Below are 16,767 nucleotides of genomic sequence, written 5' to 3' on the forward strand. Positions count from 1 at the left end.
AAGAATTTGTGACCCCATCTAACCTAATACACCAACATATCGTAGTGATATTTAATTATTTTATTCTTGTTTGTTTATCTGCTCACATTATCTGTCTCACTCATCATTGTATCCTAGAATGCAACAATGGCTAGCAAACTGTTACTAGTATATATATCTTCATTGAATAAAAAATAGTGATGCTATTGCTATTAATTTAAGTTTTATTGCTGAAATGTAGAACTTAAATATTTAAATTTTACTCTCAGTATATAGTATTTTATTAAATGAAAATACATATTACTTCTTAGCACAAGAGACTGTGGAATGTAGTTGTAGAGAAAGTAAAATGTCCAATTCATAACTGTATAGGAAGCAGTATGTCACCAAGATTAAAAATATGAGCTGTGGAATGTGACAGTCTGAACAAAAGTGCCAGATCTATCAGGTCTTATATTTTTGCTTCACTCTTTCATTTTATTAAGGTTTTAACGCAAATGTCACTTTGTGTTTCACCACCAGCTATTATATTAATCTTTCTGTTTTTTTGTGTCTCCCACTTGAGTGTAATGTGGAATAAAAAGTTTCACTAAGTATATAAAATTTGCTTCCTCTAAAGTGAATATGTGATAATGTTTCTTTTTTTAGTATCAACAAAGATTTAAAAGCACAAGTTCTTTGCTAAATCTCTTTGCTCATATTTCACTCTCATTTTTTTTTCCTCTTTCCGAGTAACTTTTGCTCAGAGATGGAATATATTTAAAACACAAACATATGTGTTTCTTCCCCAGGGAAGATTTGAGTAAAGGATGCTCTAATTAACCTTCTGATTTATATAACCCAGAGGGTCAGTCTCTCTACTTCTAGAGTGGAAAGTGTCAAAGAACGTAGCCAGATGTCACAATGTTAACACAGATGATTTCTGAGGTCCTTCTCTGTCAGGTCTCCACATTTTATCTCTAAAATTTAACACCATCTAGTTCCATAATCAAACTGAAGAACCAAAACATACTTGAAGCCAAACATAAATGTAAATCTTAGACATCATTGTTAGAGTATGCATGCCTTAGTTTAATTGATGGCATTAAAAGACAGTCTTTTTACTTATTGTCTTGAAGGAAAATTACTCTTTGTAAAATGGAACTTGAGAGGGTAATTATATGAAGAGTTAAATGTTACCTCTCAATATGGAAATGTGTTTTTAAATATCACAACATCCTATATAATAAAAGCCTAATACGCAAATCAACCAAACAGCAGAATGACCTGCAGCATGACCAGTCTCTATGACGTGCACTGACCCCCAGGGGGCAGATGCTCAATGCAGGAGCTGCCCGATGGTGGTCAGTGTGCTCCTATGGGGGAGTGCTGCTCAGCCAGAAGCCGGGCTCAGGGCTGGCGAGCACAGTGGTGGTGGCTTGAGCCTCTCCCTCGTCTGCGGCAGAGTTAAGGAGCAGTGAGTTGAGCAGAGCAGGCGGTTGGTAAGGAGTGTGGGCTCCCGGACTATGAGAGAGATGTCCAGAGATGTCTGACTGTCGACTTAGGCTGATGAGAGGGTGCAGGCCGAGCTGAGGAACACCCCTCCCCGCCAGTGCACAAATTTTGTTGATCAGGCCTCTAGTACAATTATATTTAATTCCTCAATACATAATGTATAATGTATTTGTCTTTCCAGTTAATGATAGCCATTGATGCTAAAACTTGTAGGTTTTTACCATTTCTGAAGTTTTTTTTCCCTTTAACATGCTACTTTTCTAAGCCAACGTTGATATTTATTTTTAAGCAAGTTACTCCTACTACTAATTAATTAGCTGCTATAAAATAAAAGTGTTTCAAAGACTTTTTTGATTCAGGAAATTAAGAGGTTTTTGGCTTGAATTTCTTATTAGGCTGCTCAACTTCAGTATATTTATGTAGCTACTCACCAGTTGCTCAGCAACCTTTCCACAATCAACAATATAATTGTCTTTTCTCCAGAATGTCATCCCTTTCAACCTGCCCACATCTCCCTTATAACCCACCTGCAAATAGTGAACTCAGTTTTTCCAATTATATATCCATGACATGAGATCACTTATCAACTTACGATAAATGCCTCAACAGTGATCTTACTTCAGTGATCTTACTGCAGGCTTCACACTTCTCCTCAAAACATTTATTTCTCAAACTGTCTCTGCTATTTCTTTAAAATAAACTAATTCAAATTAAATAGTTAAGCAACCATAGTAGGAGGCAGTTCTCTCTACCCAAAAGGTATTTCTCTGGTTGCAAGAGAACAATCTTGAGGGCAATACCTAATAGAGCATCGTTTTTAGTAGCATCTGGGTACACACACAGAGAAAATTGTGGGCACGAGGATAGCTCCTTGGTTCCCTTTAAATCACATCACATATATTAACCCAGCATTGTGTACATTTTATAACTTAAGCATTAAAAAGAGGAACATTTACAATCAATGGAAAATGATGAATCCTCAACCTCTGCCAACTTAAAGGCTTTTATAGAATTAAATGGAGAATAAACATGGATACAGTCAATAGTCCAGGTAAGCAGGACTCAGGGACTGAACAGCTGGTTAGGATAAAAACCTTCTCTTATATTTCCTCTCCATGATGATTGGTGTAAAGGATAATCTCATCAGTTTCTTTTCTTCTTTCTATTCTCCCTTTCACCATATGAAATTTAGTCATTATACATTTTTTTGGGGGGGGTGGGGTGGGCGGATAGGAGGTTGCTGGGATGAAAGAAAAGGGAAATGCTACCCTCTTTGAGAAAACACCAATGGGGTAGCTTACATGTTCTTGGATGTTTCTTCTTCTTTTTTCTTTGCTTTTATTAGACAAGGTGAAATTATAATTATGTGATTTTTATATTGTTTGAACACATCAGGACAGGTTCAGTTTCTTATATTCTTAAAAACACATGTAACACTAAATATTAATTGAACATAAAATAAATTGTATTTTTGGGAAATAAGAGAGAGGTATGTTGAGGCCCACATTCATTGTTCCCTCATATATTTATTAAATATTTAAGGGGAAGTGGGGGATGGACAAATATAAGACTTGATCTTTACTTCAAAAAAGTTATTAACACATTGATTATCAGAGAGAGTAAGCTCTGAAAGTAAAGGAGTTCCTGATACAGCACTTTGGAATAAAAGATATGTATATCCTTTTTTTAAAAAAGCCTTTAAATATCCTATGAGAACTGGAAGCAATTCCACAAGACTTTGTGTGGAAAATTAATCAAGTGTGTGCTAACCTATGTTTTGTTTGTTTAGGGGAAATCTAGAATAGCAAACACTTCCACTTTAGCTAAGAGATAAGAGCTGTTGCAAGAAAGAGGTCTAAAAATTCAGGATTTGGGGAGATGGTATTAGAAAGGTGTGGAGGGACATTTCATCCCTTTCTCTTATGCGTATGAAATGTTACCAGGACGGCATGAATCTCTTTCAAATCCTCTATCTCAAGTCTGATCTCAGTATTATGACTTTATGGAAGAATATTATGCTTAGTTACCAAATCAGATAAAATATCAAACTTCAGTTTATATTTTGTGGATATTTATTCGTGTGTGTGTGTGTGTGTGTGTGTGTGTGTGTGTGTGTGGTGTGTGTGTGATTGGGTACATTAAAAAAATGACACCGAGGACCCACTGCTGCACATTGTCAAGACTTCCAAAATATATGAAAAAAAAGTGATGAGATGCTGAGGCCTGAATCTGCAAGTTCATTTTAGTCAAGGAGGTAAAGGAAGAAATAATCCTTCGAGAGAGAGAGAATATCTTGAAGACTCTCACAATCCACTACTTAAAATCATTTCCCCGGCTTAACCGGTTTGGCTCAGTGGATAGAGTGTCGGCCTGCAGGCTGAAAGGTGCCAGGTTCGAATCCAATCAAGGGCATGTACCTTGGTTGTGGGCACATCCCCAGTAGGAGGTATTCAGGAGGCAGCTGATTGATTTTTCTCTTTCATTGATGTTTCTAACTCTCTCTCTCTCTCTCCCTTCCTCTCTGTAAAAAATCAATAAAATATATTTTTAAAAAATATAATAAAATCATTTTCCTTGCCCTAGCAGGTATTGCAAAGTTATTGAGAGTATCATCCCGCCAAACACTGAAAGGTGACGGATTCCATTCCAGGTCTGGCCAAATACCCAGGTTTCGGGTTCAATCCTCAGTTGGGGTGCATACAGGAGGCAACTGATTGATATTTCTCTCTCACATTGATATAGCTCTCTCTCTCCAAAATCAATAAATTACATTTTTGTGTGAGGATTAAAAAATTAACAAATTTATCCTAGCATTTCTTATCCTAAGAAACGAAATGTCTGTTCTCTCATATTTTTATGACAAAACAGTGATGATAATTAGTATAACATTCATACATTCACAACATATAATATATATGTGACATATAGAATATACTAGAGGCCCAATGCATGAAATTCATGCAAGAGTAGGCCAGCCTTCCCCCAGCTGCTGGCACCAGCTTCCCTCCCTGTGACCACCAGCAGGCACCCAGGACCTGGGCTTCCCTCGCAGCCCCGGTTTTGTCTGGAATGATGGAAGGATGCCCAGAAGGACATCTGGTCTAATTAGCATATTATGCTTTTATTATTATAGATAAGATGTAGTTGCTGCACATTTAATATATATGACACTAGAAGCCTGGTGCACAAAATCTGTGCATGGGTAGAGTCCCTAGGTCTAGCCAGTGATCAGGGCCCATCTGTGGGGTGACCAGCAGGGCGATGGGGGGGGGGGGGGCAGGGCCTGGCACTTGCCTTGGCTGGCCTGGGGCCAGCGGGCTGGGGGCAGCTCCTGTGTTGAGCGTCTGCCCCCTGGTTGTCGGTGCACATCATAGCGACCAGTCATTCCACCACTTGTTCTGCTGTTAGGTTGATTTGCATATTAGGCTTTTATTACATAGGATGATATAATGGATAGATGTGCATATGTATATATAGTTTTGTCATAGTTGATTAAGAGTACTCTCCACATGCTTTCTGAAATGATACTTTTCAATATTTCACTTAGGTAAAGATATTTATGTTTTTTAGCATGTGGGTTTATAGAATTTTCAAAATTCAGAATACAAGGTTTTCTCTTGCATGTAAACAACTTGACATTACTACATATTTGTTGAGTATTTTTACAATCATTTATTTACTCTTAGTGGATTTAGTAAATGCATCATTAAATCTTGCTATCATTAATTTCAGCTTAGATTGCAAATATTTTTTCAATTTTTATATTAAATCAGTAAGATCACTTGCACTTGATAAACAATAACAAATATATTTGCAACACTTAATATTGGTTTTCCTATTAATGTGTAGAAATTTATTTAGAAATATGTAACAAATAGGAACAAAAATATATAGTAATACATCAATCAGATCAGAATGATTATTTGTATTTAAATTCTCAGTTCTAGTTTTAAATTAGTACTAGTAATTTAATTAATTCATGTTCATAAGAAGTCTTTTATTTGTGTTAGTGATTTTGTTTTTTTACTCTACGAAGATCAATTTGTTTTACATTTAACATCTCAGAATTCTGTATGTAGGTGACAGCATTTTTTGCATTGCTATGTCATAGTTTAATTGGCCAATGTTTGCTTTCTCAAAGGTGCATCTAACAATCAAGTGTATCTTATACTCATTTAATTAGATATTTTAAGATTATAATCATAGGTAGTTTCAATATCAATTCAGAATTTTAGTTTAAAATCAGAACTTTATAACATCAATGAAGACATACTCTTTAAAACTAAATTGCAATATTTTTCAATATTTGTTCACTAAAATTCTCCTAGTTAGAGACTTTTCTATTAGGTAACAATCAAATGTAGATCATTTATATTCTACACTTAAAGGGCTACTTTCCATTTCAGTTTACCCATTTTTCTTAAGTTGAATATTCATACTAAATACACTTTCACCAATTTATGCAGTTAAATACTAAGCAATACAGATTTTGGGATACTGGAATTAGTAATGTTTAAAATGCAAATTACTTATTTTCCTCAAATACAATATGCTTCCTAAAACTTGTAACATGTAACAAAGCAGTGGCTTTGTTTAACTTACTCTTCATATTTCAACTAATTTTCAAGAGATCTCACTTACTGACTTGTTCTTATAGGTTTCATATAAGTAATATTAATTAAAATAATAAATAAAATATTAAATTACACATGCTAAAGTTTATAAAATATTTAAATTATGGCTCACATTGAATTGTTGCATTAGTTTTATTTAAATTTTATTTTGTATATATTTTCTTTTGCATGTTTCATGTTTAATGTTTTGCAATTTTCTTCATTAAATATCATAATGCCACCAATTATTCATTTAGAATTATTTTGTAAATTAAATTTTCATTCAAATATTTTATTTGAAATACTAAAAATGATGGAACAGAATATGTTTTTATATAAAATAACATGCCAAACAAATATCTAAAAGCTACCACTTTGAATATACAATTATCTTTAAATATATATATATACATATACATACATATATGTGTGTATATATATATACTAGAGGCCCGGTGCGTGAAAAATTGTGCAAGAGTAGGCCTTCCTTCCCCCTGCTGCTGGCACCAGCTTCCCTCTGGCAACCTGGGACCCGGGCTTGCCTCCTCCGGCCGCCGGCAGGCACCTGGGACGGGGGCTTCGCTCCAGTCACCTGCAGGCACCCGGGACCTGGGCTGCTTCCCTCCAGCCGCCAGCAGGCATCTGGGACCCAGGCCTCACTCTGGCCCTGGCTTCAGACATCCTTCCAGATGTCAGGTCTAATTAGCATATTACCCTTTTGTTATTATAGATATATATATGGCCACCCCTTATGTTTCTAGCAACATATTCTATCCTTTACCTATATGATGAGTTAGACAATAATTACAAAACTAAGTAGCATGCTTTAAAAATATATATAATGCTAAAAATTTAATAAAAAAGAAATGCAAAATCAATTATGATATGAATATTTGGTACACTTTTTAAATGATACATTATAAATGGCTTTTCATGAATTATGGTTAGTTTCTTGCAGGTATATTGCTGAAATAAAAAAGCCTTAAAAAAATATTTTTTCATAATGAAATCTAAATTTAATGTTGTAAATATTACTATTTAACAAATTTGCCAGTTTACATGTGTAATGTATGTCATTTTTCATTATCATAATTCCAAAGATTACATGTAGTTATGATTTCTAGAAGCATGTTTACATATGTAAACCATTTCATTTTTTTTGTTATATTGGGAAATGTTTTGTTAAAGGATATTAATAAAATTATTTTTAGATGCATTTATATTGTAAACATCTAATTTTATATATATCTCAAGCAATTTAATGACAGGATAATCTAATTGTGATAGACTATATCTTGTATACATGATTTTATTTTAAATGAAGAATGGATTTTCTGAATGTACTCTTAAAAATTTTTGTTGTATGTTTACAACATATGCATTTAATACTGTGTTATTAAAGACAATATTTACATAATTGTGTAGTAATCTTAACATTTTTAAGGAAAGTAAAATATATATTTTAATTTTAGATTAGATATATTACATATTTAACATTGGGTTGTTGTTATATTTAATTCTAAGGCTTTTAACAACATCGATAATTACCTCAAAAAACAATTATGTATGCAAAAATGTTGAGTGCTTTAAATTGTTAAATAGTACATTTTGACAATTTAAAAATCTTTGTTTCATACACTTTCAATTTAAAGTCTAACTAAAATCAGTATTTTATGATCTGCATTTTAAATTAGATGATTATTTCATGTATGATATAACTATATGATAGAGAATGATTTTATGGCCTATTAAGGAAATAAGTATTATTTCTTTTAGTTCCACTAAATATATCAAACATATCTAACTAAAATTACATGCACTTATACCTCCTGACCATATAAAATATAACTACTTTTCACTCTGTAGAAATTTGAACATTCTAAGTAAACCTATTTTACACTAACAATGTAAGCTTTTATGTTTTGGGAATGATGGCAAAATATTTAAAGTAACTCTTATTACTTATCTACAGATTCCACACTTTTTCAAAGTGATGTTTTTGAAAGTTAAAACAAAATTGTTTTTCATTTTGTTTTTAATTACCCTTGAATCATTTTATTGTTTAAAATACTACTTGGCCATGTTACAAATTATAATCATATTTCCTTTGTGAAATTTACCCTCCTAATTACTATTAATATTATAGTAGCATTATTATTAAGTAAATTCATTAATTTATTGTTTCTTTTGAGAAATATTTCTTGATCATCTACTATGTACCAGGCAATAAACTAGATGTTAGTGAATAGAATATACAAAAACTTAGCCTTCAGAGAGCTTGCACTCTAGTATGGGGAGGAAAGAATGTGAATATATAAGTAAAGCATAAAAACTAGTTAGTAAAATATCTTGTTGAAGTATATATCTGGTTAGACTGTGATTATTAAGTAAATGGGGTGTTCAGTGCTTTCTTCCAACATTACATGTTGTGCACTTGGGTTAAAAAAATAGTACTGAATCATCACCACCATTAGCCAGAAGTAGAGCCTTGTTATGAGAATGGCTAGCAAATTCTAGTTGTATATACTACTAAAGATCAGTCTGTCTCTCAGATTTGGTCAGAAACTGTATTTAATACCTGGGCTTTTCAAGGAAATGGGTTTGGAATTGGTCTGTAAGTCTTGAAGATTAGTTATAGAAGAAATCTAGATACATTTCTAAGAATTACCACAGATTTATTGACCTAAATATGAGAGATTATTTGGGCTTAGTTGTAATAAACTCAGTGACAGAATATAGTATCTATTCAGTTTACTTCTTTGTTAAAGGTAGGAAAACTGAGATTTGAGACAGAGCAAAAATTTCATTATTTTTCATACTTTTAGATTATATATAGCAACATGTTTGTAGTTAATGGTTTCCTTCTTTTTAAAATTTTTTTTATTGATTTCAGAGAGGAAGGGAGAGGGAGAGAGAGATAGAAACATCAATGATGGGAGAGAATCATTGCGGGTTGCCACCTGCATGCCCCCCACTGGAGATGTAGCTGGCAACCTGGGCACATGCCCCAGATGGGAATTGAACCATGACCTCCTGGTTCATAGGCCAATGCTCAACCACTGAGAACACTGGCTCGGCAAATGATTGAAAAGCCTGAAAGTTATGAAAAGTTTTAAAGTATTAATTTTTCATTCTAATTTTATATTTTCCTTAAAAAATGTAAGGGATAATTAAATTATGCAGGAGAATAATATGAAGCAGGTAAATGTTTTTGTAGCAATGAGTACATAGGCATCCCAGAAGTCTGATTTGCCAGGAGGTCAATTACTGAACATTAGCTGTGCAAGCATAGTTATTGCTTAATCATGTGATTAGAGAAAACCTTTACCAAATATTAGTTTAGTAAATAATACTGGCCAGTTGGAATTGCCAACATGAATTGAGTAGATTCTAATCTTCACAAAATATCTTGGATAAATATCCAATAGCAACTTAATTTTTTTTATGCTTTAAAATATATTAATAGTCTTTAAAATAATCTGGTGATTTTTATGCTTCATTACCGCTTGCCCTGTCAAAATACAATAGTCATTTAACATTTTTGAATTTCTACATCAAATTAAAACAAAATAAGACAACAGGCTGGAGAATTATTAGAAGACATGCATCCCTTTACTTGCTTATGAACGAGTGAGCCCCATGCTTGCCTTCTTTTTTGAGTTTTAAAAAAAGGCCAGGATTACTTGTCCTACTAATCACCTGCCTACAAGAAGGAAATAAAGGCCAAGTATGCTCAAAACACATTAAGCAATATAACTGTTTTCTTCTTGCAGAATGTTTAAATATCTCTGTATTTTTGTCTAAAATTCTAATTATTTTGTGGACTGCAGTTTTAAGGGCAGTTTATTGAAAAGGCATGTATATGAAGGCATATGCCATTCATTGGCTTTAAAAAATATTCAGAAGTTTTCTAACCAGCATCCGACTGTTATTTTAACTGTTATTTTTAATTAGTAGCTATACATCCAAATTTTTTCTTATAAAGCATCTTAATTGTCAAGATTCTTTTAAATATATATTCTTTCAGTTTCATGCTTCTATTACAAGGTTACTTATTTTCCTTAAGTAAGAATTATTTACTGCAATAGACAATCTTATAAAAAGTATAAGTAAACAGAAAAAAATACACTCTAATTTGGCATATTTAAAATATATCTTTAAATTATAGTGAAATTTTAAAGAAAATAAAAATGAGGAGAGATATATATTGTTAAATAGTAATGAGATATTTGGAAATTATCAACCTTTTAAAAAACTAGTTTTGTAACAATAAATATTCCAAGGTAATAATTCCAAGTTAATCTTTTAAAATATATTTTTATTGATTTCAGAGAGGAAGGGAGAGGGATAGAAACATTAATGATGGGAGAGAATCATTGATTGGCTGCCTACTGCACACCCATCACTGGGGATGGAGCCCACAATCTGGACATGTGCTCTTGCCTGGAATTGAACCCAGGACCCTTCAGTCTGCAGGCCAATGCTCTATCCACTGAGCCAAACAAACTAGAGCAATTTTTAATCATTCTTAAACAAAATAATTTGTTTAATATTAATTAGTTAAAATTGGTTAATCTCAAATTTTACTTTAAAATAGAGAAATTCCAAAAACAACTCACTGACTAGCTCATGACATTGAATAATTGCTTTCTGGCAAATGAGGTTAAGATAGATATTTACATAGAACCATGATTTCAGTTTAATTTTTTAAATCATTTTTTTATTTTGACTTTGATTTTTAATTCTCCATTTGCTTGTCTTAAAATAGATTATTTTGATATTTCCCCCCCAAAATTATGAAGAGAGACGGCACATATTATTCAAACTGTCCTTTTGAGAAAAGTGTGGTTCCTTAGTTACCCATTCTGTCAAAACTTGTCACCTGAATGGCATTTGTTGTTAAACTTCTTCTGTAGATAAATAATGAAGAAGACTGATTCAGGGCCACATAAAGGGTTTACTGTTTCACCTTCTCCCCTTAATGTGTTATAGTTAAAATTTGGAATATTTTTGTTTACTATCTATTCATTGATGCAGACCAACCCTTGGATCTAGTTGCTTCACATTTTAGTGGTGTGTGTGTGTTTTGCCTTTTAATGTTGATTATCTTTAAGGTGATAGGAGGGAATATAATTTATTAAACTTATCAGAAAAACAAATTTAAAAGAAAAAGTTAGCATCTAGTGCTACTGTGTCCCACAGGTTCTTCTACATTGACCCTCACTACCTCCACTGGTGAGTTAGAGGAGCATAACAGGACTGCCACTGGTGCTATTGCTGTTGCTAGCACATCTGCAGATGTTACTGTATCCAGTGTTACAGCTGTCACCATCCATAGACTTTCCGAGGAACAGCGAGTGCAAGTTACGAATCTCAGAAATGCAGGTCTGGACCCCAACACGTCCAAGGACGGGCTCTCTCCTCATCAAGCAGATACACAAAGTACAAGGAGAAGACCAAGAAATGCTGAACAGATAGAAAGAACTAACGAGCTTGCAGTTGTTACTCATAGAGGTATTGGATGTTATTTTACTTGTGCCCATTTAGTTAACAGCCAAAGCTTTATTTTGGTAATGATTCTAATTAGAGAATGAACTGAAAGACAACCAAGATGTAGGAAGCTAACGAGAGAGATTCAAAGTAGTAGCTGAAAATTATAGATAGTACTGCCAAAACCAGAATAATTTGAAAGCACAGAAGGTAAAATAAACAAATCAAAGTACAATGGAAATTTTAAAGGGGGTGGGGGTTAAAGCAGAAAGAAGAGAATGCGTAAAGAGTACTAAAACCAAGTACTAAACACATACTGCATATTACATATCAGTTATGTTGTTGAGATAGCATGAAAATCAAATAGCCAGTTTCTACTAATGTGCACATATTTACACATTGATGACTTATCCTATGTAGTAATTTTCAGTATTTGCATGAGGTTTTTATGCTATATAAATAAATGTTAATTAATGATTGAGAAAATAGATAATTTGGTAAAAATGGAAACATTATGTCTGGTGATTGTTTTGCATAGCTTGCTCTTCTATTTCTAAATAACCTATTGCCTGACCCATATGGGAACAGATTCTCATTTTGAAATTATGGCTCAAGGAATTTAAATATTCCTTGACTTCCTAATTTAATTTTTAGGGAAAAATGATCACAAAGCCAAATCATATATTGGTAATTTTCTAGTTGATTAATATTAGCCTGCCCACCTTTCACAAAATTAGGGAGTGTAGCAAGCATATTTTTCTGTTTCTTGGTAGTAAGTTTCATTTAGCAGTTAAGGAAAAGCCAATGTAGTGTCAAAAAATAAATGGATTTCATTTATATCAATATATGCATCATTGGAAATCTTAATTAATTGAACATACTTCAGATACAAAATATCTACTCCAACTCTGTTTTCAGTTCATTATCATATTTTCTCTAAAATGGTTATGGTTTATGTAGTGTGGTCAGGCATGGTTCATGCAAAGCATGCTATATATAGAATTAATCAAGATCTGTTCAATGCTTGCCACACCTAGAGCCAAATTTCAAAATTGGAATTGGCTAATGTTAAATCAGTATTCTTTGTAAAAATAATGCGAACTTAACCAACATGCTTGAAATTCCTACTGAGTCCCATCCTCTGATTTATGGGAAATAAAGATAAAGCCTTTCTTTAAAGACAAATACAGTGGACAACTAGAGAAACCCATCTTGGTGAAGCAAGGAAGATTTTCTGAGGCTTGTGGCTGATCCCAGTACTAAAGGAGTTATAGGGTATGCAGGCAGTGAGTCACTTAATTGACAGTTTAAATAATCAGTAAACATGATACAAAACTAATTGCTTAGTCTAGACATTTTAGGAAAAATAACTCTTTTTCTTCTATTTTATTCTCCACAGTATAGTCAGAATTATTTTTTGAAAATGAAAGCTTGACCACATCACTCCACTGCTTTAAACCTTCTAGTAGTTTCCCAACAACCTTAGGAATAACATCAAGGCTCAATGATAAGCTATAGGAACCTTCATGGTCTGGCTTCTGTTTATATCTCCAACTGTAAAATCTCATATGACTCCCACTGTCACTCCCCCTTTTTTTTTTTGGTGAAGCAGAACTTTTTTTAGTTTGTCAAACATACCATGTTATTTTCTACTTTGAGCTCCTCTCATAAGCTATCTCATTTTTCTTGAAACCTGGTCATTCTAATTTATTTTCCAAGTTTTAGCTTAAATTGTTACATCCACAAAGTTTGGGTTTTCCTGTTATAACTCACCACAATACTGAACTTCCGTTGCTTTTGTCATCAGCAGCCCTAGACTTGTACATTTTAAGTTCTATGAGGTAAGGTGGGTCTTGTTCGTATTGCATTCCCAGTGCCTAAAATAGCTTGTGACCCATAGATTATATTAATATAATATTTGCTAATAAAATAGTGAATAAATATTTACAATTTTATTAGCCAGAGCATTCACCTCAATTACTTAAAGACATGAAATTATACTTCATTATAATCAAATATCTACAGAATTAAAGCTAACTACTTCTTTTTGCACATTTATAAAAAGACTAGTGTTTTTTATTTTATCCCTGTTAAAGTGAACAACATTCCTATTAACCCACAATAATACATTGCTTTTATTATATTAGCACTTCAAACCAGATATAAGTGTCTTGCCTATAATCTTTATATGTTTATAAAGTCAAAGGAAATTATAATTAAACAGGAAATATATAGTCAATGAATTTCATATTAATAAATATTAATATAATAAAATAGATGCAATTTTGCTGACTTTACTATCTGTGACAAGAGAGTGCAGTAGTCATCAAAGGACCATACTTTTCTCCCTTGTGTGACAAATATTTCATCACTTATCTCTATTCACACTGCACTTAAAACTTTCATTTTATGCTTTTCAATTAACTAGAGGCCCAGCGTATGAAATTGTGTGCGGGTAGGTTCCCTAGCCCTTGCCTACGATCAGGGCCATCTTCCACCTATTGGCCAGTCCCCAGTCCCGTCCTGCTGCCCACACCCACCCCGATTCCCTCTTCTCCATCTGGCGATCTATCAGAGCCTGTGGGCTGGGGGGAGGGACCTAGAGGTAGTCAGTGCACCTTATAGTGACTGGTCGATCAGTCGTTCTGGTTGTTATGCCTTTATAGTCGCTGGCCTTTTATTATATAGGATGATTCCTGATTTATTATTAATAACTGGAGGAAATAAAATACCATTTCCAACACTATCACTATGAACACAGAGAAAACCTGGACACTGAAATTGCATATAGTATTTGGTACTTGTGTGTGAATGTGGACTCAAAATATATGTATTAATTGATGGTATATTAACTTTTAGATCACTGTGACTAGTTTATTATAAATAAAACCTGCACAATTAATTATAATATGAAAACACTTGAAATATCTGTAAAATATATTTTTAATTTTCTCTGTGGTACTTAAGCCAACTAATTTTGTGATTTATTGTACTAGGGTTAAAGCAGCACTATTTCAATTTAAATTACCTTCTTAAGATATATCTACATTTTGCTTTCTACTTGTCAGGGTTTTATTGAACATAGTATCTTTGTGCTAAGTGAGTGATGAATTCAAAAGTTTAAGATATAGTCTCTATTTCAAAAGAAAAAGTAGAGCTAAGACTACAGAGAAACTTTATTGGTCAATTCTAAGAGAAAAATTGATCCAGAATGAGTATGATATGTGAGTAGGGATGAGTTATAACTGTCTTCAAATGTGACAGGTTGTTCTAGGTAAGAGAAGTCAACCTGTTCAGAGTTGTAGAACATAGTGAATGGAACCACTAAAGATGCAACTAGCTTACTACTATAAATTAGACTCTTTTCACATTGAATTTGGTTTAATTATATTAAATTCCTAAATCACTAACCAGATATCTAAGCATAGCTTGATGGAAAACTTGGGTATTTAGAAAGCATTTAAGCATCAAAGGGTGTTGTAGCAAGATGATTATTACCATACCTTCTAAATCTGTCTATGAATTTATTCAGAGATATTATATATTAATATATGTATCATGATCTATAGTCTCTTACTTAATCTTTGAGTTGACAGGGACTTATCTAATTGTATAGCCAGTGTTAAATAAGCAAAGAAGTGGCCAGTGCTATCATCAAGAAAGTTAGCGATCGGCACTCTTCTAATCCCAGTAAATGGGAACTCAGCCACATATATATTTTCCCCAGGGCCCAGTGCCTACAGAGATACCTTAAATTCCCAAAACTCTCCATTTGAGGATCTAACTCTAGCTTGCCTTTCAGTTAATGTCCAAGACAAGAGTTATTTTCTTTAAGACCTACCTATCTATCGTCCTTCCTTCTTTCTTCCCCTCCCTCCCTTTCTCCCTCCCTCCCTCCCTCCCTCCCATATTCTCTTCCTCCTCCCTTCCTTTCTCCTTTTCTTCTTTCCTTTACTCCTTTCATTTTTCTTTCTGTTCTTATTTTTTCTTTCCTTTCTTTCATTGTTTCTTTCCTTCTTCCTCCCTCCTTTTCTTTCCTCCCCTTTCTTAGTTATTTCTTCAACAAATATTTGTTGTGTACTTACATGCCAGATTTTCTTCCAATTCTTGACTACCAAACATTGAACAAAATTAAGTAGACCTTGCTTAGTTGAGTTTATGTTAATGTGGGGAGAAAAAGACTATAAGTGAATGAACAGATATCTACCTGATGGTAGCAAGAGCTGTGCAGAAAATTAAAACAGGTTATGGCCCTAGCTGGTTTTGCTCAGCGTATAGAATGTTGTCCTGCTGACTGAAGGGTCCCAGGTTCGATTCCAGTAGACACATGCCTGGGTTGCAGGCTTGATACCCAGTAGGGGGTGTGCAGGAGGAAGTCGATCAATGATTCTCTCTCATCATTGATGTTTTTATCTCTCTCTCCCTTTCCCTTCCTCTCTGAAATCAATAAAAACGTTTTTTTTTAAAAAATAAAACAGGTTATATAATATATGGGTGACCACCTTAGTTTGGATGGTAGTTTGGATGGTCAGGAAAGGCCTCTTTGAGGAGTTAAAATTTAAACTGAGACCTAAATAACAGTAAGAAGGCAGCCATGCTAGGATTAGGGGAGAAAGCATATCAGAGAAAACAACAAGTAGTAAAAACTTGAGTTTTGCTTGAGAAAAAGAAAGCACGGTGTGCCTGGCACTCGCTCAGTGGAAGAGGAGAGTGGTGGAGATAAGCTGGGAAACTAGCAGAATCAGACCATGTAGGTAGGCTCTGTGGCCTCGGTAAAGAGCTTCATTTTGATCTAAATGAGATACGAAGCCACTGATGGGCTTTCGCAGGGAAGTGATATTATTTAATGTAACTCCTTTAAGGAAATCATTTTAGCAGAAATGTAAATAATAAATGACAAGTAATTAAAGGCAGGCAGACAAATTGGTAAGGCACACAGACATGGAATGAAGAGTTGACAGGGACTTGGAATCTGAGTCAGACTATGCCGCTTTCAAACTTCATTGTGAACACAAATCAGTGGCTGTCTTACCCAAAGGCAGACTGTGACTTGATGGAACTGGTGTGCAAGCTGAAGTTCTGCATTTCAAACAAGATTACAGGTTATGCTGATACACTGCATAACATGAACATAAATGAGGATGATGAACAACAGAGAGAGCGACGCATATCAAATAGTGCCTGCTCCCCC

General features: G+C 33.8%; 1 protein-coding gene across 2 annotated transcripts in view; it reads left to right on the forward strand.

The window, feature by feature from the left end:
• The window catches only part of CSMD3 (CUB and Sushi multiple domains 3), an 857,474-nt gene that overhangs the window by 311,883 nt on the left and 528,824 nt on the right, over positions 1-16,767 (forward strand). Inside the window, exon 7 of one of the 2 annotated variants that reach the window (XM_070391936.1) lies at positions 11,289-11,600. The exons of the other annotated variant lie outside the window; for it this stretch is intronic. Within the exon in view, the coding sequence (XP_070248037.1) occupies positions 11,289-11,600 (312 nt within the window). The remainder of the gene's footprint in view (positions 1-11,288; positions 11,601-16,767) is intronic. 2 annotated transcript variants of the gene reach the window in all.

This window comes from Myotis yumanensis, unplaced genomic scaffold (genome assembly GCF_028538775.1).
Source record: "Myotis yumanensis isolate MYYU_CA2020_CCGP unplaced genomic scaffold, mMyoYum1.0.hap1 SCAF_15, whole genome shotgun sequence".
NCBI classification, from domain to species: Eukaryota; Metazoa; Chordata; class Mammalia; order Chiroptera; family Vespertilionidae; genus Myotis; species Myotis yumanensis.